Raw genomic sequence first — 26,051 nt, 5'->3', positions numbered from 1 at the left:
GCTGTTTAAATATTATAAAGCCTTTCCCTTTAAATTCAAAACTGGTCTCATTCAAAGCTTCACCAGGTTGCTAGTATTTTATAGATGTAGTGATAATTTTCAATATTGTCAGTCTTAATTCATCAATAATTTTTTTTCACTTTTAACATACCATACACACTCATTTCATCATTTAGCAGAGAAAAGGGATCATGAAATAATACAGCTGCATAGGTGGCAGTCTAACAGTCAGTGACTACATCTGTGAATGGTAAAGGCAGTCAGAACCTCAGTGTATTTTAGAATACTCCATAACTGACAATATATTAACTTACTGTCACTTTTTCACTGTTGTGGTGTGCTGCACTGATGGTATCATAATAGCATGGCAAAATTCTTCAGATATACATATTAAAAACCTTTGTCATGTAAACAATGATAATCCTTTCTGTTTTACACAATGGCCCTCCCACTGCTATGAATTAAACTTGCATATCAGTATTTTTTTCTTTAAATTACATCAGTATTTTATTTTGATTTCTTGGTTTCTTGGTTAATGCCTTCATAGTTCTGTATATTTACCCTTCATGTCCCTGGTACTTGTAAAATGGGCAGTGCATAAATATGTGTTATACTTTCCACCGTGAAGAACATAATAATTATTGTTGTGGTTTTGCTGCTTTCTATGGCTAGAAATATTACAGATAACAGCCCTGTATATGGTGGGCCTACTTAATACTTGTGAATATCTTATATTGCATTATTGTATAGTTGTAGGCTACAAGTGTATGCTACTGAATCTTCCATTAATAAAGTGCCCTTAAAATAAGGTAACTTTCCAACATTTTCTTGAAGTGAATGTGGGAAGAGTCCATGGAAAATCCTCACTCAGAATAACTGTTGAGAGTCAAACCTTGGATTGCTGGCATGTGCAGCTTCCTGGTGTGACACTCTTACTGTTAAAGCAGTGTCAGTGGATTGATGAACATGAGATGTAACACCTATATAATGATTTTACCTCCTTGTGCATGCTCTTATTACTTTCTCCTTCTCCTTTCTGTAAATGTGGACCTTTTAGTAATTGTACGATTCAACAAACTATAATAATCATCAAGGCAATATATCAGTCTGGTGTCGTAGGATACATTAGACATGCTGTATAACAACCATCCTACCTCTTGGAAGTAAAAAGAAAAACCAAGATATCATTTCACAACTGAACTGCATGACACCTGCAACAAACATGTCATTCATCACACCTGTTTAGAAAACAATAATATGATTTCTCTTTCTAAAAGCAGTCATCTTTACACTTCATTATTGTAATGTTGTTATATTTGAGTATATTTAAAGTTAATTAAGATAAAATAATACTTTACATGAAGAATATTTCTCTGCAGATACAGTAGTATGAAAAAATCTTGCCCATGATCATTTAATGATGGTTTTCTGTTTACAACATTGTATAACTTTGAAAAATTATATATGACAATAATTAAATTTTTTTTTAAATTCATAACCCCAGCAGGGAATGAATATTATATTTTCCAATAACCAAATGTGTAGCTCCTTCTGTTGATCTGTAATTGAGTGCCTGAGTCTAGATTCCAAGATCATGGGTTCAAACCTGATAGTAGTAGTCAGAGTTTTGAAGAGCAGAAGAAAGTCCACCTGAAATTTTATGTAATATGATGTTAGTATGTAAAAGATCTCTGGTAACATATTTAGTGTGTACCTGACAATATTAACACATTGCTGACTGGATGCTTGAGCTTGTCACATACCCTGTGGACCGGACATTTTTCTACTAAACATACTAGGGTGCACTTGATTATAAAAATGTACAAAAATATTAAACCAGTCAATATTTTATCTTTAAAGTTGGTATGGGCACTCTCCAATGCCCCTAGTAGTAGTGGATCTGCCTTTACAAAACCATCTTCGGCGTCAATTCCTAACACATCATTAATGTTTACATCGTTATAGTCGTCGTCAGAATCACTTGAATAAGTAAGTACACTAGGTAAATTATGGCCTGTACTGGCTTGAATATCACTTCCACTATCACTCTCATATTCAGTTTCCACTAATTCATTAGACTATTTCCATTTGAACGATCATCGGCATATAATTCTTCTAAAATATCGTCGTCAGCTAACACCGTATTCCGTGGGCGCTCTATCTTGTCATTGTAACATTTCCATCCCCCATTAGACATCCGGATGTCTAATACAATAACAACTTGTGAATTGTCTAATGGCTGGAAACAAATCATGTACTAGCTGATGATGGCCGTTAAAGAGCAGAAACCGGTACTAGTTTAATCTATTTAAAATAAATTGTGTATTGATTGGTTGAAAAACACTTTCCTTACCTATACTTTGAATCTGTCAATACGGAAATGAAATTTATAAATAATAATACTATCTTGTCATTGACTGAACCGGCAGAAAGAACGTCGACGTTTCGAAACTAAATCAAAGAATAAAAGAGGCCATGAATAAAAGAAAAGTGGCAGATATACATCTACGATTTATTCTACTCAATGTGCACGTCCGAAATAGTTCAAGATATGGTCAAGAGATGTCACAGGAAGACCGAAAACAATGTCGTGAATAAAACCGAGAATTCTCGGGGCCTGTCACCTACCGCTGGCAAGCGTTCTACGAGATTTCTCGGGGCCCGTCACCCATGTGTTAATTATCACTCAGCAATAGGTCACCCAACAGAGTTCTGGCTTCACTGCCACCTGAGAGAGTATAACAGCATGTCAAAACTGAAATTCAGGCAGCCTAAATTGTGTTAAATGAAAATGGTGGCTCAGGCATTATTATTATTATTATTATTATTATTATTATTATTATTATTATTATTATTATTATTATTATTGAGGTTTTCTTAGGTTTCCTTGTTGCAGGCAAGGAGTTTACAGCTAAACAGAATGACAGGGCGCTTCCTTAACTCACTCAAACACAGAAACTCTTCCTGCATCATATTTCTTCGACATTTTGGTCAAAAAATAATTAAGACGTACAGTCAAGAAGCACTACAATGTGAAGTTTTCCCTCAACACGAGCACTGACAAAGGTCCTGCCCCAGATAGATGTCTATGGCATGCCACTTTTGAAATTAGGGTTACTCACTCACAACTATTACTTCCTATTCTTGCCGGTAGAGATCGAGCCGCTTCATCGTTGGCCACAAGATCTCCTGGATTTAGGCCTTGGTTGGCCACCCTGCCCCCGTACTTCCCTCGGGTAGTGGTTACTATAACTACTATCAATCAGCAACACTCGGTCATCTATCAGTAAAACGAGGAAAGGCACAGGATTTTAAAATAATACAAAAATTACTGAAAATGCCCTCAAAATCAGGGGATTGATCCTGGCGATCAGGAAATTGGGAGGAAGGATGGAAAATTAGGATTCTCCTGCTTAAATTGGGAGAGTTCTAATGAATCTCATTTCTGTCTGAATTTTGCTGAAGTCATTGTTTAGTAGAGTACATGCCTCTAAACCATAATGTGAGAATTGGTATGAAGTATTTGTGGTACAGGGTTGTTTTTGCCTTTTGTGGTATTTTGCAGTTCCAGGGTAGGTTTCTGATTTGATTATAAAAGTTTGATGCCTTTTGTATCCTGCTGATTATTTTCTGCTCGACAATGTTGACTTTCGAGATTGAGCTTCCAAGGTACTTGAAGGGAGAAACTGATTCTAATTTGGTTCCTTCCAAGAAGGATTTGAGTTTGTTCTTTCTCTGTCGATGGCCATTTCAACAGTCTTTGCCTTACTCATCTTTAGCTCAAAGTTATTGAAAGCATCAATGACAACATATTGAATATATTGTTCCATTCAGTCAGTTTTTTCTGTACTTCAGCTTCTGGGTGGCCTTGTTTTTGTTAAATGTATTGTGATAGCAGTTGTTATAATTTACTTGAACTCCAATTTACTATGGAAACATACAATTTTCTTTCCTTGCTACCTTAATTAGATTTCAAGTACACACTCATCACTGTAGGTCAGGAAAAGAAAACATGCTTCCTATTCCTTCATTTCATTCTTATGTGTATCTACCTACCAACCTCTTTCCTTCTTTCATAGTTGTTGAAGGTTGTCTGAACTGTGTATTTTTTTTTTTTTTCTTTTTTTTTCTGTTGTGCAGGTAGTCTGCATAGTGCATGATTTAATGACTATGTACCTCATGTGTTCTCTGTTGCATTTTCTGGTATGATATTATGTTATATCCTTCAATAGTAAGTTCACGATTGATGTCGTTTGTTGGTTTGTTTCTTTTTCCCATGCCAATGCTGTTGCCTCCCCAAATTACTGCATTGCGGGTAGGTAATGCAGCAACAGGCAGCTCTCATGGCTGCAGCAACAGCACAGGGTACCTACATCAATCCAATGGCTGCGCTTGCCACTCAGATTCCTCATGCAACACTCAATGGCATGGCCAATCCTGTCGTCCCGCCCACATCAGGTATGTGTTCAATGCAGTAACTGCACTATTTGTGAATTATTATAAGTTATTTTTTGTATTTTATTAGATCATGAAGAACTAATTGTTATAAATAAAATTAATACTCTTAAGCTCTTGATTCTATTGAAACTAATTTGTGAATAAATATATTTATGAACTACCTGAAAAAGAAAAAAATGATAACAGAGTTAAACCTGAAAGAAACAACTTAATTAAAATTAGAATTACATGAATATCTGAAAAAGAAACAATTTGAAAGAACATCAGAGATCCTATCAAATCACACTCAAAAATATTTAGAAATATATAAATGTTCATGTTTAAATTCTATTTAAATCCTTAAATACTTGAAATTTGGAACTTATCTTCCAGCATGCTGGAGTGGAGGGAAGCGAGGACTTTGTTAGGATAAGTTCAAATTTCAGGGCATATTTAATGGTTTAGCAGAACTTCTAGACCTCAAAATCTTCTGTGCATGGTTCAGTTGAATCATTTTCATATGCATGATATTCCTTTCAGAACATAATTAATTTGAACAGGAAAATAGCAAAATGAAATTATTTCATTTGAACTAAATTTTGTAAGATGTACCCATCATATAAAGATAAATTATATGTTTAAATATGTTCTTTATTTTCATGTTACTTCATACATCATCAGTAGGTCATATCTCTTTTATATTTTTGCATAGGTAGAAGTATATAATTATTTCTAAATTTTCATTAGTCCATCTGCAGTGGGTTAATCATAAAGTAGATTATTTCACCAGTTTACCATTTAGGAAGATTAATTATGCTGAAATATTTGTTTTTAAATCTCTACTCAGATTTAGCCATTGTAAGAAGAAATATCCTTTCAGATAAGATAACTGATGATTTGTAACCTTCCAAGTATACCCCAAGCTTTCTGATTGTTTCTGATAAAGGTCATTTCCTTACTATTTCCTTTTATGACAATTTCCCTACAGACAAAGCATTGTCAGTTTTAATTTAGGAACTGTACATCATTTAAATTCACATGCTTTCCTGATTTTCCCCACACTGATGATAACCATGGATACTACTTTGCATGAACTTGCAGTTCAAGTTTGTGAAATACTGTAAAATTGAATATTCATATCTAAATGATGAAGCTAGCTGACAGCCAAAATATTAAGAACCTTATAATAGTAATACAAAGTTTAACATTAATTGATCAAACAATCACTCAGTGATGCAAAATTCAGAATTATAGGGCCTATAGCAGAATATGGTGGCTCCTTGACTGAATGGTCAGCACAATGGCATTCAGTTCAGATGACTGTGAGTTCAATTTCTGGACGGTCTGGAAATTTTAACCATGTCTGGTTAATTCCTCTAGCTCGGGGACTGGGAGTTTGTGTTTTTCTTAATATGCATCATCATTTACATACAACATAATTACACTACAAACCACCACAGAAAGTTGGAAAGCTGGAAATTTATCAAACATCTCCCTTCGTAAATTATTACAATCCCTAATTCCTCTTATTATAAGCCAGCAATTGCCCAGATATGTCCTTTTAAATTTCAACTTTTTATTCATATTATGATATATCAAATTTCAAAAATTTCTTCAAGCTTAATCTTCCACTAATATCATTCTAAACCAATTCTTCACTGTCAGCTTGGAACTGATGATGCCCTCAATGAAGGGCGAAACATGTCTCAAATGGATTTAATAATAAATTCCTAACTGTTTAAAATTTATAATGTATTGAATAGGTGTGACAATAAACCCTTTAGCATCCTACAGCTTGGAACTAGTCGAGCTGTTCATCTCCTTACTCCCAAAATTTTCCAGAGTTTCAAGATTGTAACACTACTCTTTAGTCAGAAATCAGCCAGACCAAATCACACTTCTTTCCTTTGGTTCTTTTCCCATTCTTGAGTCAAGTAATCCTGGTGAAGATCATATATACTGGAACCATAATCTAATTGGGTTCTTACCACTGATTTATATACCCTCTCCTGCATATCCTTTCTACAACCCCTAAATACCCTCATAACCATATAAAGAGATGTGTGACCTTTATTCACAATCCTGTTTATGTGATTACCCCAATGATCTTTTCTTATATTAACAGTGATCCCCATGAGTTATTTTCACCCCATTAACACAGTAATTAAAACTTCTCCTCTTGGTGAAATTTACTACCCAACTTTTCACCGCATTTACCATCATACCATTGTCTGCGCTCCATCTCACAACATTGTGAAAGTCCTTTTGCAGTTGCTCACAATTCTATGACCAGAGTTGGGAAGTAATGAAGTAAAAGTAATCGAATTATTTGTAATGAATACTCTTTTTAGTAAATTTTACTTGGGATTGTAACCTTCAAGCATTAAATTTAAAATACAAATGGAAATAAAGACATGGAAAATTATTATATATTGAACAATAAAATGTGAATTAGGGTAAAAGAAATATTTTGAAACATAGAAAATTATTAAATTTAGAACAAGTAATAGCAAATATCAAAACATCATAAAATCAGGTATAACCAAGGATGTGGAAAGCGGTAAGAACCCTATGAGGCAAAGGAAGGTAAAATTTTATAGCAAAACTTTGAATAAAGAATAATTTAGTTTACACCTATTCATTATAAAAGTCACAAATGAAAAAGGAAATAAAGAACACTTACATGAAATCAGAAATGTGAACAATGATAGAATTAAGTTACAGAATTACGATGACCTTACTGATGTTAGTCTTGATATAATGTAAATGACGAACAAAAATGAAAGTGAACTTAACCATGACAGAAAATTAAATTAGGATGTGATAACAGTCTATTCTACTATGCAGAGTGGATCAGTTTTAAAAAGAATTAGTGATACAAGTTGAAATATTTGTTACATTTCCAAACAAAGTCAGCAGAAAACTGCTAAGAAAGAAAATGTGAAGCAACCACCTTCACTAAAGAGAACACAAATTTAAAAGGGTTGAGACAAACTCTCTTGAGGCCAAACTCAGCAGATAAATTAAATTAAAGGTTCAACAATGGTTAAAAAAAAAGAACTTGCCTAGTGCAAAAGTAATCATTCTAAAATGATTTTCATTCATGTTAGTAAAATTGACTGGTAAACTTGTATGACAAATTACAATATAAAACCAAGTTAAATTAAGTTACATCAGGAAATGTAACACTTCCTTACCCCAAGAAAAGTCGGAGCTCCCAGACAACACGTCCGATCTACTTCATCCCAAAAACTCGACACGCTTCCCGAAGGTAGCCCGCGCTAGGTGGTGCAACAGGAAACAGCACAGCAGAGTAAATGAATATTGAATGCACAGGAGTCATCTTTCGATTTTATTTAGGCCAATTGAATTTAAATTTTTAATTTGACACTGGTTATCTTGTCCTTGGACACTTCTCGAAGTTTGTGTCTTGTGTAAGTTCCAGAAAAATGGACACGTGCAGTACAGTGTGTCCTGCAAGTTCCAATACTTTTAATGATCTAGAATTTACTTGAAGTAGGCCAAATATAGAAACACTCGCAGCACATATTACAGTAATAGTTACTTTTTCCTGAATGTATTTTTTATTCATAATTTACTTCTTAAAATAAATTCGTAATTGTTACATTCTAGTATTTAATTTGCATTGCATCGAGAATTTGGCAATGTTGAAGCAAATTCATTTACAAGGCATCACATCAAGAGTATGAACTAAAGCAAGGATATGCAGAGACACTGCGATACCACATTCGATACAATATTTTGTTATCGATACCAAAGTAAAATAATATTGATACTTTAATAATATCGGAAACAAATAGACCTATCAATACCAGTAGTATTGTTCAATATTGGCAGTATTGTCCATGCAGTTTCAAAACTGGAGATAACAAAAGAGCAGTAAGAAATTAACGATCAATAAAACCTTCAAAACTCTATTATTATAATATGTGAATACATTATGTAAACATTATGAGCTGTAGAATACTAATACATAGTACAAATAAACTCTCAGAATGGGCCCATCGTTGAGAGGCCGGTAGTTGGCAGTTCTACTCACTTCGGTTTGTACTTAATGTTAATGTGTAAGCTGTAATTTCTAAATCAGTGGTAACAAAATAAGTTCAGTTCTGCGAATTAGTTCCCAAAGATCTCTCTGTATGCAATACTAGTTATCAATCAAACTGTGGAAAGAACCCAGTTGAGCAGTGCTCAGGCAATAGTTGCTCTGGAAAGTGGCCTAGACACAAAAAACATAATTTTCTGCAGAAACATTACAGTTACAAGGAAAATACATAGGACCTCTCTCTCTCTCTCTAGAAAAGTAATATATTTTCTCTTGCAAACTTTGGTATCATTCTGGCTCCATGCAAAAAAGGTATCACTGATTTCCTTAAGACTGGTGTTCTGTAAAGTAATAGTAATTTAAAATTGTAATTTTGTCTAATTCAGTAGTCTTCCACGGTCACCCTGTCAAAGGCCTTGGATAGGTCATTAGTAGAGATGGGAATTATAGGCACGAATAGGTTAGAATGCAAATGTATTTGAACAAGGCGCAAGTGTATGTTACCCGCATGACGGTTCTGCGGTGAGATTTGCATAAATATTATCGATCTGAATTATCAGAACCCCTAAAATTTATGCAACTCCCCGACATATCTGTAGAGCGGCTAGATTTCATTTGCGCCTTGTTCAAATACGTTTGCATTCTAACCTATTCGTGCCTATAATTCCCATCTCTAGTCATTAGCGATACAATCCATAAGATCTCTTGAATCTACAATACCTGCTGTATCTTGCTGAAATCCTACAAATTGAACATCACTGGAATAACCTTTCCTAAAACTTATGCGCCTTCTTTCAAACCAGTTAGTAATTTTGCAAACGTGTATAATATATCTGAAAGAATGCTTTCCTAGAGCTTTACATGCAACATATGTCAAGCTGACTGGCCTCCAAATTATCCACTTTATCTTCATCCTTTTCCTTTGTATGCTGAGGCTATTATAGTTACTCTACATTCATTTGGTATAGCTCTTTCATGGAAACAATTATCAAATAAGTACTTCAGATATGGTACTGTGTCCCAACCCATTGCTGTAGTATATCCCCAGAAATCTTATCAATTCCAGCTGTTTTTCTATTTTTCTTTTTGTAAATATCTTTATCACAGGTAAATTTCAGTACTATGCTATTATTCATTGCTTTCTCTCCCTGGACATTATCCTTATATCCAAATATCTTTTACACACTGCTGGCTAAATCATTCTGCTTTTTGTAAATCCTTACATATACACTCCCCTGGCTCATTAATGAAATAAAAATTTACAGCCTTTTCCAGTCATTCGACCAGGTCTGGAATGAAATGAATGAAACCCCCATCTACTGGTGAGGATAGGAATTGTGCTGGCTGCCAAAGCCTGTTGCACCCATCTGGAATAATTACTAACATATGAAATGAAATGATATTGGAGAGTGTTGCTGGAATGAAAGATGACAGGGAAAACCAGAGTACTGGTACCTGGAGAAAAACCTGTCCTGCCTTCACTTTGTCCAATGCAAATCTCACCTGGAGTGACTGGGATTTGAACCATGGAACCCAGCAATGAGAGGTCTGAGCCATGAAGGCTCACCTTGTTCATTAACAATTCCTGGAATATTCCTCAAACCTGTTTCTGTCTTGAAGTACCTATACATACCATTCCATTTTTCACTGAAACTCATACGACTGCCAATTATGTTTGCTATCATGTAATCCTTAGCTGACTTCTTCACTAAATTAAATTTCCTCGCAAGTTCCTTCATATTCCCCTTACTTCCACAACCTTTCCTAACTCTATTCCCTTCCATCCTGCACCTCCTCCTTAACCTCTTTGTTACTCTGTTACGATATAGTGATTCTTTTCCATTCCTTACCACCTTTGAAGATATATCGCTGTTTTCACACAGCTCAACAAATGCCTTAAATCCGGCAAGAACATACTCGTATTTTTACTTACCATTTTCCACTGATAATAATTTTTTTTAAACTCCCTCATCCCTGTCTTATCACCCATATAGGGTAGTACAGCTTTATAGTCCTACTTTTACACATGTATATATAACTACGATGAAAACAGCTTTGTGATCACATACTATCACCTCAGTTTCTCTACATACCTCATCTGGTTTTATCAGCACCATGCCTAGAATATTGTTTTCTTTAAGTGGGTTCCATCACTTTCTGAATCAGCAGTCCTTTCCGGATTAACTTATTTACCATTTATTGGTCATGCTTTTAGTCATTCGCATCACCTTCCCAGCTAACATTCGGTAAACTGAGATCACCTGCTTCGATCACGTTCTTATCTGCATAGTTTTCCACATAGCTAATTATCTTATCAAATAATTCTGCATCAGTGCCGCCCTTTCCAGATCTGTACACTGTGGTTCAAGTGAATGCCACCTGAGCACAGATCCCTTATCTCCAATCCACACATTAGGATCTACAAACCTCAGTCTGTTTCCCATATACCCAGTCTATAGGTTAATTTAAATCCCCAGTCAGTATCCCAGTGATAAGTCTCACCTTCCTTAAACTTCTTTCATGCTGCCATAACTAGATCACACACATTCCAAAGTATGTTAGTACATATTCCTGCTTGCCTTATGTTGTTGGTACCATCTATTCGTTATCCTCCTCCTTCCCTTCTACTTTCCTCAACATCTCTCTATACCTAATTCCTGGATAACACTCTACCCTGGTTCACTTTCCTCATATACCTAACAATGGAGTACCCCATGACCAGAGCCTCAGACCTACCCAACTTATTAGATTCCCTTCCTTACTGGTCTCCCTTATCTTCCCTGATGGTTGCAGTACCTACTTCTTCCTCTGTTTTCTCCCTTTTATGATCCTGTACCACCTCCCTCTTTCTATCCTCTACTCTACACTTTCATTTCCTACCATTCTCTTTTCTCTTGCCTTCCCTCTGTTTAACACTTTTCTGTTCCTCATCTTTCTTCTGCTGTTGTACCTGCAGTGACTCATACCAATTTCTGACCAAAACCTCACCTGAACTCTCCACCTGAGTAGACCCTTTGGCCCTCAATTTAATTCCCCATCTCTCTTCCACCGCCCTTCCTTTCCTTCCCTTTTTGAATACCTACTATATCCTGATCCTGTACCGGTACACTGTTTGCGGGAGACCTACCTTTATTCCTGCTCCTGTTTGAATCCTAATTTTCTCTCTCTCAGTTTCTGCACTTGCATTACTTAGCCATTTTTTTTCTTTATGGAAATATGAAATAATCTAAATTAATCAATAATAGTTTTCTATGAATAAAAAATATATCATATGAAGAAATAGTATACAACATAAGGATGCACAACCTTAAAGCAAGCACTATACTAATAAAATAATTACCATACACTACATTCAATCAATCAATCAATCAATCAATCAATCAATCAATCAATCAATCAATCAATTAATCAATCAATTAGCTGGAAAATTTATAATGTCCAATAACGGACCATTTATATTGGTATTATAAATTTACTCATTCAGGACAAATATTTCAGATTCCCTATGGGAATCAACATCTATATCAACATACCACTTAGTCAAACAGCTCGTCTCCTTTGTCCCAACTTTCCCCAGCCCAAACTTTGCAACATTTTTGTAACGTTAATCTTTTGTTGGAAATCACCCAGAACAAATTGAGCTGCTTTTCTGTGGATTTTTTCCAATTCTTGAATCAAGTAATCCTGGTGAGGGTCCGATACACTGGAACCATAATCTAGTTGTGGTCTTACCGGAGACTTATATGCCCTCTCCTTTACATCATTACAACAACCCAAAACACCCTCATAACCATGTGCAGAAATTTGTACCCTTTATTTACAATCCCACTGATGTGATTATCCCAATGAAGATCTTTCCTTATATTAACACCTAGGTACATACAATGATTCCCATAAGGAACTTTCACCCCATCAATGCAGTAATTAAAACTGAGAGGACTTTTCCTATTTGTGAAACTCACTACCTGATTTTTAACCCCATTTATCATCATGTTCTCCATCTCACAACATTATCAAGGTCATTTTACAGTTGCTCACAATCTTGTAACTTATATATTACTCTATACAGAATAATATCATCAGCAAAAGCCTTATCTCTGATTCCATTTCTTTATTTATATCACATATATATAAGAAAACATAAAGGTCCAATAATACTGCTTTGAGGAATTACCCTCTTAATTATATTAGAAGGTCAGATAAAGCTTCACCTACTCTAATTCTGAGATCCATTTTCTTGAAATGTAGCCACCCATTCTCTCTTTTGTCTAGTCCAATTGCACTCATTTTTGCCAGTAGACTCCCATGATCCACCCTTAATTTTGCAAACATATCCAATCATCATCATCATCATCATCATCATTTCCCTTTATCCAGCTCTAGCCGGGTAGGAGCAAATATGGTTCCTCTCCACTTTCTTCGGTCTTTCCACCACTCCTCCTCCAACACTGTGTCCCAGTCCAGGTTTCTTTCTATAATTCTGCGTTGGATGGTATCCTTCCATCTCAATCGTGGTCGTCCACGGCCTCTCCTTCCTTGGATTTGCATTTCCATCACCTTTTTTGGCATTCTTTCGTCGCTCATTCGCTTTATGTGCCCAAACCATCTTAGTCAGCTCTTCTCTATTCTATCATTCATTTTTTCCACTCCAATTTCTTCCCGGATTTTCTCATTCCTTATTTTGTCTCTTCTACTCTTCTGTATCATACTCCTCAAGAATTTCATATAATCTGAAAATGCTTCCCCAAAGTTTACATGCAATGCATGTCAAACTGACTGACCTGTAATTTTCAGCTTTACGTCTATCACCCTTCACCCAGTTGTAAACTTTTTTCCGTGACTATGCATGTTCTCCACAGACTGCCACCAAGCGCCAAAGAATTTCTGCAGTGGTCATGCCTTCTTTCCATAGGAACCAAGTCGTATAGCACTGTCCCTGACGGTTGCTTTCCATGTTCTCTGCTCCTTCAAAAGTAAAATGTGAAGCATACACAAATGTACAAAAAATAAAGTGTAAAACAATATAGTACACCCTTTATATTATTTCCTACTATGCACCAACAGAAATGAAAACTGCCATTAAAAGATGAAATTTTGAAAGGATCATACAAGAATTACACAGCAATAAAACAAGCAAGATACTTCTAATAAACTATGGTACATTACAGTTCTACACTGCACTTAAGTGTAACAGGTTAACTGAAACAATAGAATTGTAATAAACACTTAAATACTTTGATAGATTATTACTACCACTTCACTTAATCAATTTCAGTACATTGTCAGTCTACAACCTATTAAAGGTTAACATGTGCAGAATAGGGTAATGTACACTGAAAATACTGGCTATTTTTTTATATCTTAAAGATATAACTGGGACATGAAAGAGGGTAATAAATTATGATGATATATACAATAACACTGAATGTATAACAAGTAGTTACTACTTAATAAACTTTGTGATCAGAGCACAAATGTACTGAATCAAGAAACACACCACAACAATCAGTATTAATATTTAATGAAAATATAGTATTTGATAAAAATAATTTTTAGGCCACTTATTTTTTATCTTCTATGAACTGGACTCCATAATTCTACTTTTCTACAACATTGTGAAATACATTCTACTCTCTTTCTGATAAATTTATGTTCCCATTGATACAGATATCATTGTAATTATATATCAACTAATCAGCTCTCATTTTAGGTACTGGTTCAGGTCAACCAGTAAATGGTGCCATTCCTAGCCTGCCTTCCCCAACAATGCCAAATTTTAATATGGCTGCCCAGACTCCCAATGGCCAGCCTGCTGGTTCCGACCCATCCGTCTACACTAACGGCATACCACAGTCGTACCCTGCACGTAAGTATTGGGAATGAATATATCAATTTATTTGCAAAGGTAAAGGTTATTTTTAGCAAACTAGTATTGTTGTTCAGTTCTTGCTGAATTTTATTACCCAGTTAACTGACTGAAAATTTCTAGAGTCAAGAGAGAACTGTAATGTTGCTGACCATGGCCAGTGAAATAGGATCGGTGTTTATTCTGCTTATACTGCCCCAAGAGTCTCAAAAGTTCAAATAATATTTTCATTCTTCCACATTATATTTTTTTAATAAATCTTCAGCTATATTCTGTCAAAAATATTTTCCTTTTTTTAAGATATAGTATAAATCAAGCATGTAACAGTTGGACCAAGACGTCAACACAAGCAAACATTGAACTTACCTTTTAGTAAGACTGTTAGAGATCACTGAAAATTTATTGTTTTAGTTGTCATGTTTGCACGTGGTGAGGCATTTAATTCCTTTCATACAAAAGTCAACCAATTAGTAATTACAAAAGAAATAAAAATAAATAAAATATTAACCAGTTCACTATAAATTTAGATTCATGACTAATTGGCAAAAGTGCAGCTAATTTTCATAAGTCAGTTCTACTAAAATCTCCAAGATCTAATCATTAAAGTAATAGATTGTTGACAGTAAATGAGATTATTTCCCTTCTCAGGCAATAGACTGATGTAGATCTGCTCAACTTTGTGGGACCAACTGGGAAATTGAGCAATTGGTAGATAGAAGAATAGAATAGTAGTAGTAATCCTACCAGATTTCTGGCTCAGGATACCAGTTTGGCAATCATCTGGCTGAAAATTAGCGACGGATTAAATATGGCTCCGACAAAAAGAAAGCAGAATTAATTTTATAGTTCAGAAAATCATATTGATTGTAATGTGTAATCATATTTATTAATGCTATTTAATTTAAATTAGCAACCTCATCAGGATTGTCACATCCTGAAATGCAAATTTTGGGACAACAGTTTCGTAATGTTCCATATATTTTTGGCAAACAGTAAGCTTCAAAAAATGTAAACTAACATTACTGAGCAGCATTGATCTTTCATACCTTGTACTTACCTTCTGATAGCTTCTTAATTGTGAAAGAAAAAAAAATAAAGAAAGAAAACAAAAAGACTTAACTTATAGCATTTCTTACAGTGGTATATCTCTTGTAAAAAAAAAATTATGAAGTTTCTCAATGTTCACGTAGCATGTTATAACTTAGAAAGTAAATAATATTGAAAAGTATTATAAATGTGAAGATGTGCCAGCCTAAACTACAAAAATTGTTTTTGATATTGGAAATAGTCATAATAATGTTCTATGTATGTTCAGAGAGCTGTTTAATTTAAGACAAATAGAAGCATCTTAGGGAGCAATACACAACCACTGCTACTCCCAGCACAGAAATTACTTTTAAACAATACAAGAAACTATTGAAACTGTTCATTGTCTTATGGCAATGACGGGATAGCAAAAGGGTCAGGAGTGGAAAGGCAGTGACCATGGTCTTAATTAAGATACAGCCCCAGCATTTGCGTGGTGCAAAAATGGGAAACCACAAAAAACCATCTTCAGGGCTGCCAACAGTGAGGCTCGATCACACTATCTCCTGAATTCAAGCTGACAGCTATGTGACCCAAACCACGCAGCCACTAGCTCAGTAAATCTTGTTGCATGATTTATTCAAAACTTTTACTCACATTTTCTTTTAACATATTTCTTGTACTATTTGATGATGGTAAGTAAGTCTAGTGCCAGAATAACCTTTATAATTCCTCTGTGTTAGGGACTAAACTGATTGTTGGAACTTTTATGTTACTAAGAATTTTGATGATCACCTATTTTCCACAGAATTTATTTTTTCATTATTCTCAAGCCTTTTTTTTTTTTTTTTTTTCTGCTTCACTTTCAAGTCCTCCATTTCTTCAAGAAATTACTGTATTATTATTTTTATTATTGTTTTAGGAGTAGTATTTTATTAACCTAGGAATCCTTCATGTAATAATTCTCATCTAATTTTGGAACTTTAAAGTCAAAAAACAAAAGAATCAGGGACATAGTGAAAAGAGAACTGAGGGAAGAACAGAATGGCTTCTGACCTGCAAGGTCAACAGCAGACCTTATATTTGTTGTAAGGCTACTACAAGAATACCATTATGAGTATGGGAAGGCTCTGATGATGATATTTTTAGATAAAATGAAACATATGATAGTGTGAATACAAACAAGGTATGGTAAGAAACACTGGAGACCAAAGGCACAAAGCAGATATTAAAATGTAAGAGAACATGAGTTGTGTTAAAATAGGACGTGAAAGAACAAATTGGCTGGAACAGAAAAGTGTCCCCCTATCAGTATTCATCATGATAATTGATGAGATAATGAAAATGGTAGTAAGAAGAATTGAAGAGGAGAAAATGATTGAGACAGTAGGACACATGAAGGGAATGCCAAAGAATAGAATACCCAGGAAGGTACACGAGATGGATATAGAAAGAAAACTACAAGAGGAAGATCGAGGGAGAGGTGGCTGAAAGGTATAGAGGAGAGTGCTCAAAAATGAAATGAAATGGCATGTGGGTTTTAGTGCCGGGAGTGCCCGAGGAAAAGTTCGGCTCGCCAGATGCAGATCTTTTGATTTTACACCCGTAGGTGACCTGCACGTTGTGATGAGGATTAAATGATGATGAAGATGACACATACAGTACACCCAGCCCCCATGCCAGCGAAATTAACCAATTAAGGTTAAAATTTCCGACCTTGCCAGGAATCGAACCCGGTACCCCTGTGACCAAAGGCCAGCACGCTAACTATCTAGCCATGGAGCTGGACAGTGCTCGGAAGAGAGGAGGGAACTGGACCAGAGTGATGACAGAGAAGTGGTGGGAAGAGAGGAGAAGATGGAGAGGCTTATGTTCCGAACAGACCCAGCCTGTGGCTGAAAACTGTGCATGATGATAATGAAATATTGGTCATTTTCTGCCTCCTCTTTCTTCTTCTTCTTCTTCTTCTTCTTCTTCTTCTTCTTCTTCTTCCTGGCCTTATCCCAATTACTTCCGGTCAGCGCTCTCTGGATAAAGCCCAGTTTTGCAGGTGGATGCCTTCCTGACACCAATCCTCAGTGGAGCAATGTACTTCACTAACCGAATGTTTTCTGTGGTGGTTTGTAGTGTAATGTGTTGTATGTAGATGTGTTTTAAGAAGAACACAAACACCTAGCCCCCGAGATAGAATTAATCGGGCATGGCTAAAATACCTGGCCCAGTTGGGAATCGAACCCATGGCCCACTGAACTAAAGACCAGTATGCTGACCATTCAGCCAAGGAACTGGACTACATCATCATCTGCCTTTGTGATTCTCCTAATTGAAACACTATAAAATTGTTAATAAAAATGTTGTTAATGAACTTTGGGGATATGTTGTAAAAATTAGTTCTTCAGAAAGCTTATATTTAACATTGTTTCATAAAGGACATATTTAATATCATCTCCTTCATTTAGGGGTCACCAATAAGATCAGTAGGCTCGGCAACATTTCTTAGCTCTTCATCAAGGATTTAAATATATAAAGGAGGATTCAAATTTTGAAGATATTTGAAATGAGAAGTTAGTTCAAATTCCACAATCAGCCATCCTAGAAGTAACATTCCATGGTTTCCCACTTCATCTTAAAGTAAATACCAAAATGATACCTAAAGGCCAAGATACCTTAAGAAATGATCATGACTAGGTTTACAACTCAACTCTCCAGTTATTTGAAAGTTTTATCAGTTTTGCAGAGTTAATAATAAAAGTATTCCTACTGGTACTACTCATCATCATTTTTGTTACCTGGTTATTTTTAATACATTTGCAAATAATATTTGCTTGTAATTGCTTTTAACCTCTTTTAACGTTGAGGGAGATGCTTATAGGATGTTGAAAGTTGAAGGGCTCTTAAGAAAAAAGAAAACATTATATCCTCATACAAAGTACACCAACTCCCCTATACCTTAATTTTATCATAAATGTGCATTAAACATCAATGTTCAAGAGTAGACATTATTTTGTAGTGTCAGAATCTAACTCTTAAGCTGCATAAATTTGGAATAGACAGAAATGTTTAAAAAAACTGTATGCAACGCATGTCAAACCTACTGGCCTGTAATTTTCAGCTTTATGTCTATCACCCTTTCCTTTATACACAGGGGCTACTATAGCAACTCTCCATTCATTTGGTATAGCTCCTTCAACCAAACAATAATCAAATAATTACTTCAGATATGGTACTATATCCCAACCCATTGTCTTTAATATATCCCCAGAAATCTGATCAATTCCAGCTGCTTTTCTAGTTTTCAACTTTTGTATCTTATTGCAAATATCATTGTTATCATATGTAAATTTTAATACTTTTTTAGCATTAGTCACCTCCTCTATCTGGAGATTTTCCTTGTAACCAACAATCTTTACATACTGCTGACTGAATACTTCTGCCTTTTGAAGATCCTCACATACACACTTTCCTTGTTCATTAATTATTCCTGGAATGTCCTTCTTGGAACCTGTTTTTGCCTTCAAGTACCTATACATACCCTTCCATTTTTCACTAAAATTTGTAAGACTGCCAATTATGCTTGCCATCATGTTATGCTTAGCTGCCTTCTTTGCTAGATTCAATTTCCTAGTAAGTTCCTTCAATTTCTCCTTACTTCCAGAGCCATTTCTAACTATTTCTTTCCAATCTGCACCTCCTTCTTAGTCTCTTTATTTCTCTATTATAATAAGGTGGGTCTTTATCATTCCTTACCACCTTTAAAGATACAAACCTGTTTTCACATTCCTCAACAATTTCTTTAAACCCATCCCAGAGTCTGTTTACATTCTTATTGAACGTTTTCCACCGATCATAATTACTTTTTTAAAACTGCCTCATGCCTGCTTTATCAGCCATGTGGTACTGCCTAATAGTCCTACTTTTAGAACCTTCCTTTCTATCACATTTATTTTTAACTACCACAAAAACAGCTTCGTGATCACTAATTCCATCTATTACTTTGGTTTCTCTATAGAGCTCATCTGGTTTTATCAGCACCATGTCCGTGGTTCCGTCACTTTCTGAATTAGCTGTCCTTCCCATATTAGTTTATTTGCCATTTGTTGGTCATGCTTCCTGTTGTTTGTATTTCCTTCCCAATTGACATTTGGTAAATTAAGATCTCCCGCTACAGTCACAATCCTTTCCATGTCATTTCCCACATAGCTGATTATCAAATAATTCTGAATCCATGTCAGCACTACCCTTTCCCGGTCTGTACACTTCAAAGAAATGAGCCTTACACCTAGAATTTCATGTTTCTCATCTTTAACTTTTTCGTAGCTTACAAATTCTTCTTTCACCAGAATGAATACTCCCCCTCCCACCATTCCTATCCTATCTCTACGATACACACTCTAGTTCAGTGAGAAAATTTCTGCATCCATTATATCATTTCTCAGCCATGATTCAACTCCTATTACAATATCTGGTAAATATGTATCTATTAAATTACTTAATCCTATTCCTTTCTTTACGATACTTCTACAGTTCAACACTAACATTTTAATGTCAGCCCTACTTGACTTCCAGATCTCTGTACCCTTATCACCGCTCCCTAGACAACCCCATTTCCCTGAATGTACCTCCCTATTACCCTTCTAAACAAATTTCCTAACTTATACGTACCACTGCTGTTTAAGCGAAGGCCATCTGAGCGCAGATCCCTATCTCCTACCCACCCATTAGGGTCTAGAAATTTCACTCCGAGTTTCCCACATACCCACTCCATAGTCTTATTTAAATCCCCAATCACCCTCCAGTCAGTATCCCTCCTACACAGTATTCCACTGATAACAATCTCTGCTTTCTTAAACTTCACCCGTGCTGCATTTACCAGATCCGACAAATCCCTGACTATTGTTGGTACTTATATTAGCTTGCCTTATGTTGTTGGTACCAACGTGAAACACTACCACCTTCTCCTTCCCATCCTCCTTCTCTTCTACTTTTCTCAGTATCTGCCTCAACCTAATTCCTGGATAACACTCTACCCTGGTTCCCTTTCCTCCACACACTTTCCCCAGGTGTCTAATGATGGAATCCCCCATGACCAGAGCCTCAACCCTACCCACTTCCTTTGATCCCCTCCTCTCCTGGTCAACCCTATCTTTCCTGCTGATAACTGCAGAAGCTACTTCCTCCTCTCTTTCCTCCCTCCCATGACCCTGTTCCACCTGTCTTTTCTTATCCTCTACTCTACATTTCCCTTTCCTACCTTTTCCCTTCCTCCTACTTCCACACATCTCAGCAACAGTTCCCTGTTCCTCATCTTCCCTCTGTTGCTCTACCTGGAGTGGCTCGTACCAATTTCTCACATACACCTGTCCAGAATTCTGATCCCGAATAAAGCTCTTAGCCTGCAGTCTCCTTCTCCTTAGAACATTAGACCACCTGTCTTCTACAGTTGCCCCCCTTTCCTTCCCATCCCTCTTTTACACCTGCTGTAACCTGTACATTGTTTGAGGGAGGCCTACCTTCATTCCTGTCTTCTGTGAGAATCCTAATTATCTCTCTCAAACTCTCCATCTCCTCCTTCATACCCCTCAATGCCTCGCCACACCCACAGTTCCTACACTTGCACTCTTTAGTCATTCTTTACGGATAAAATGAAAAGAAAAGGGAAAGTAAAATAACTTGCTTTGTACAAAAACAAAAAGAACAAAAAGAAATATTGTTTAGGATAGTACTCAAAGATCAGACAACAATTAGGTAATTAATATACTACTACACTATAATACTACTTAGACATATTCTATTTTTATCCTACAACACCCTCATCATCATCATCATTCCCCAACTTCAGTTTCCCGGGTGTGGTGTACAAGCGCTCGCCATCTCCTTTTGTCGTAATACATCTTCTGATCCAGTACATCCTCCCATTTGTATCCTCTCCCCTCCACATCTGATCTTACAGTCTCTATCCAACGTTTTCTTGGTCTTCCCTGTGGTCTTCTTCCTACGAGATTAAGGTCGAAATATTTTCTGGCAGGCCTTTCCCTGTTCATTCTCATTAAGTGCCCATACCACTGAAGTCTGCGTTTCTTTATGACACTGATAATAGGAACCTCAATACCAGCTACTTTCCTATTCACTTCATTTCTGATCTTGTCCTACTACTGTTAATTACTGAATTACTGAATATGTTGCCAGTAGGGGCAAAAGATCCACATGCTCTGAACAAATAGCATTTTTTTGAAATATATATATGTATTGATAATAGTTTAAAGGGCAATGCATCCTGGTTATTATTTCCTTATAAAAAAAAATCAAACATGAAGAGTATTTTATAGGTAGAAGGATGATTTTCATTTATATAGGTAAGTATAGATAAATGCATTTCAAATGCTATTGCTGGTTCTTCTTCATTATTCATACTTTCTTCCCAGATATCTTCATTTACTTCCATCAGGGTTTGTTCTATTAAAAAGTATAATGTTTAATTTTAAATTTACAGTAACAATCTACTTCTATTATTTTAATCAAAACTGACTGTTGTAAAAGGCTTTGCAGGTGATTCACAATTTCCAGCAATTCTCAATCTAATTCACTGTATACCTAAATACATTTCTTTGCCTTAAATTAGCTTCAATTAATCTAATACCTGTTAATACCAGGATGTTACTAAAGAAATTCTGAGAGAAAGGAAAATATATTTTCATCTTTGTTTCCCTAGATATTGAGAATGCTTATTACGGTATACAAAGGAATAAATTATGAGAATGCCTTGCAAAAAGAAATGTAACACCACTGTTAATAAATAAGGGCAAAATATTGTATGAACACTGCCAGAGTTTTCTCCAAATACCGTATATTATAGATATTGTACTCGGAATGATTCAAGAGAAGACTAGGGGAGCAACAAGATGGTGCTCTGTAGTCTTTCTCATTCATTACTGAGCTGGATAAAATAATGAAAAGATTTAAACGACACAAAAACAACAAAGAGTTTAAATGATGTGGTCATGTAGGACCATACTGAACAGGAAGTACTAGAGAAAGTAAACAACTGCAATAAGACAATGTTACCTCAGATCTAAGAGTACAGAATCCACCTGGACAGAAAGTAGTGGAGTGTTCATATACCATACCGATACCATATCCGAGTAACTGGAGTTGATTTATGATGATGCCATTAAATCCTGCTATTAATAAACAAGTTGGCAAATAAATACTGAACTCAGCTCATTAGTTTGTGACTGAACTGAAGTACAAAATAAAATTGCAAAATTTGTACAGCTTCAATTCTGAGTAAAATAATTGTAGGCCTACCAACAATAGAACAGAGTGGTGTTGGCTTTCATACATAATAGTAAATGATGCAACATTCCAAAATTTTGTGGTAATGTTTAAAGGACTCATAAAAGTTCTGATTATGATGATGAATTATCTGCTAGATGTAGGGGCACTTTCTTGGAATGTTGAATTTTAGGATATGTATTAACTGTTTGAGGAGATTTTTTTTTTTATTGTGACAATGATGGATAGTTCATCAACTCTCTTTTAAATTTAGAGTTCATGTTATGTGTTTAATTTTAAGTTTTAGTTTGAGATTATAATTTTCCCTCAAACTATTTCCTTGTGGCAGCCTAGATTGTCAGGGAAGTAGCTGATTTTTTCAAACAAATAATAAAAGTAAGTTTTAACTGTACGCAATACTACGTTTTCCCTGACCTTCTGTATGGTTTTGAAGGCTGGACACTCTGCCCTTTGCTGGAGAGGTTGACTGAAGATTTTGAAATGTACCTAAACAGAAGAATGCATTAAATATCCTGGGTAGAAAAGAAGACGAATGAGGAAGTCCTCAACTTGTGAAATAAGAAAAAAGAGCTTCTAAGAACCATCAAGTAACAAAAGCTCAGGCACATCGGGCACATGATGAGACGTGAATGTTATGAACTTCTCCAACTCATTATCAAGAAAAAATTTGAAGGAAAACTATCGGTGGGGAGACGGAGAAACTCCTGTCTTGAAGACCTGCACCGCTGATGTGGACGAACTTCCATTGAAATCTTTCGAACCACTGTTTCACGAGTTACCATAATCAATCAGATTGCCAACCTTTGTAGGGAGACAGCATCCGAAGAAGAAGAAGAAGAAGAAGAAGAAGAAGAAGAAGAAGAAGAAGAAGAAGAAGAAGAAGAAGAAGAAGAAGAAGAAGAAGAAGAAGAAGAAGAAGAAGAAGAAGAAGATAGGGGGCTTGTTTCATTTTCTGTAATATCCCATGAATAGTTTCAAAGTTACTATTTGTTCAGAGCAGCTTCTCCAAGGTCTGAAGCCTCCCTGGTATTCACCTAACTCTTGATCAAGTTGTTCTTTATTCCGATTATATAGCATCTTAGAGAAAATCTTATACATGCAGTCAAGAATGGAAATACCTCTAGAGTTGTCTGGATTACTTCTTTCACCTTTCTTAAGATTTGGATTAATTATAGCTGTTGTCCATTGTTCTGGGAATTTTTCTGATATCTAAATCTTTTGTAATATCATATGTAGGGATGTCTGAGTCGCACTGCCGGCATATTTCCACATCTCTGAAAAAATCGGGTCTTCTACACATGCTTTGTAGTTCTTCAGTTCCTTAAGCACTGTTTCAACTTTTGCTGTAGGTGGGTTTATATTTTCTGGTTTAGTTTTTATCAGGGTATGTGTATCAATTAATAAGAGCTTTTCAGGTTCGTCACTGTTCAAGAGCTTGTTAAATGCTTCCGCCGTGATTTCTGCATTTTCCTTATTGTTATGCGCTATTTTTCCATCTTTATTTTTCAACAATAATGTGGGAGGGCAGGGTTGCATTTTTGCAATTGTTTACCAAAGGCTTTGTAATAATCTCTAGAATTGGTTTTATAATAATTTTCCTCAATAGAGTTTATTAAATATTTTTGATATTTTCTCTTAATTCTTCTAATAGTTTGGGTGAATTTTCTGACATTCTTAAGGTTAATGGTGTTTTCTTTTGTTTTGTGGGCTTGAAATTTCAACCATGCTTGATGTCTTTCTTCATGCATTCTGTCACAATCAGAGGTCTACCAGGCATGTATTTTCCTTGGCTTTAATGGAGCTAGATCTTCTGCATTCTGTTTAAGAATTGGTATTAGGTAATTTTATTATATAATAAATACTTTTCAGGGATGCTGAGATGAATTGTGACATTCTGGATGCTGTTTAAGTCCAAGTTGAGCCTCCATCAGGAGGGGAGTCAGAAGGGCTGAAAAAGAATGACTAAGATTAGTGTTGAATCCACAGTTCTCGGGTTCACTAGGCTAATTGGTGACAGTCGCAATGACTGTTGGAATCGTGTACATCATATCTATAGTGTGACATGTAAATACGCATAGGCTTAATTATCACTTATTTTTATTAATTGTTTGAAAGAACTGGCTACTTCCCAGACAATATGGGCTTCAACAAGAAAAAAACTTCCTCATGAAACAAAATAATCTTACACTTAAACTTTTAATTAAACATGCATGAATAACTCAGAAACGGCAAAATAGTTTTAAAAATATCAATCAGCGTCTCAATAAAGAAATCTACAAAAATTCACTTGACACAAAATTAATAAGCAAAGCAAAGTCATCTCCGTACAGGCCATGAAGGCCCTTGGAGGGGTGCTTCCACTATCCGTCACCTCGGCACTTGATGGGGTGGAGTGGTCGCCTTTGCCCCCAGGAATTAATCTGGTACTCATTTCTGGTGTAGGCTGAGTGAACCTCAGGGCCATATGCACCTCCGGAAGTGGAAATCTCGTTTCTTAAATTTTACGACTTCCTGACAGGGATTCGAACCCATGTCCTTCCGGGCGAACCGAGCACGCCTTTACCGCCTCAGCCAGGCAGCCCCTACACAAAATTAATAGGTAGTACAAATCCTAAAAATAAACATTAAAGAAAATACCCGGCCAATGCAAGGAGCAATTTCATATCAAGACACGTTATTTCACCTATTCATAATGAATACTGTGAAGCAGCATGGTTCCTCTAGGTTGTTGTTGGAAATATTTATCTTCTTTCTCATCATTGACTAACTTTCTGTTCTAATTTTCATACAGCTTCTTCTTCTTCTTCTTCTTAGTAATAATAATAATAATAATAATAATAATAATAATAATAACAATAATCATAATATACTTCTAAAATCCACATTCTCTCAATATAGAATTCTTTACAATAATTTCAAGTGCATACTATTTTGTATATTTTTAGTGTCATACTTAAGAATACATTCTTGATTGTTCATGTCTTGCTGACTATTTAGCATAAGACTATTTAATTATTCCATGAAATTTGTCAATTGATGCTCATCTTCTTCATATACTGGACCTTCCAATGGAATAAATATATAGGTTTGAAGTGGATGCATATTTTATAGATTCCTGTGTATTTTCTTCTGGTACTATTGTACTGACTTACTGCAGTACAAAAGAGTAAAGTGGAAAAGGAAAGATTGGTTCAAACTTTCCCTTATCATTTTGTCATAAACTAGAATCTTTTGTGGAGCCCTAACAACAGTTAACATAACAGGGTAGGTATACCTGTATGGATCAGAAACCTGCAATATTCAACTTTTTTTTTCATAGAATATATTTAGTGAAGTGAATTAATTATCCCCACTACTTTAAGA

General features: G+C 35.6%; 1 protein-coding gene across 1 annotated transcript in view; it reads left to right on the top strand.

The window, feature by feature from the left end:
* The window catches only part of bru3 (bruno 3), a 372,081-nt gene that overhangs the window by 268,232 nt on the left and 77,798 nt on the right, over positions 1–26,051 (top strand). The window contains exons 4-5 of the mRNA XM_067142838.1: positions 4,320–4,425; positions 14,214–14,369. Of these exons, the coding sequence (XP_066998939.1) occupies positions 4,320–4,425; positions 14,214–14,369 (262 nt within the window). The remainder of the gene's footprint in view (positions 1–4,319; positions 4,426–14,213; positions 14,370–26,051) is intronic.

Source organism: Anabrus simplex, chromosome 3, assembly GCF_040414725.1.
Source record: "Anabrus simplex isolate iqAnaSimp1 chromosome 3, ASM4041472v1, whole genome shotgun sequence".
NCBI classification, from domain to species: Eukaryota; Metazoa; Arthropoda; class Insecta; order Orthoptera; family Tettigoniidae; genus Anabrus; species Anabrus simplex.
Note: the sequence above shows the minus strand (reverse complement) of the source record. Positions and strands in the feature narration are given on the sequence as shown.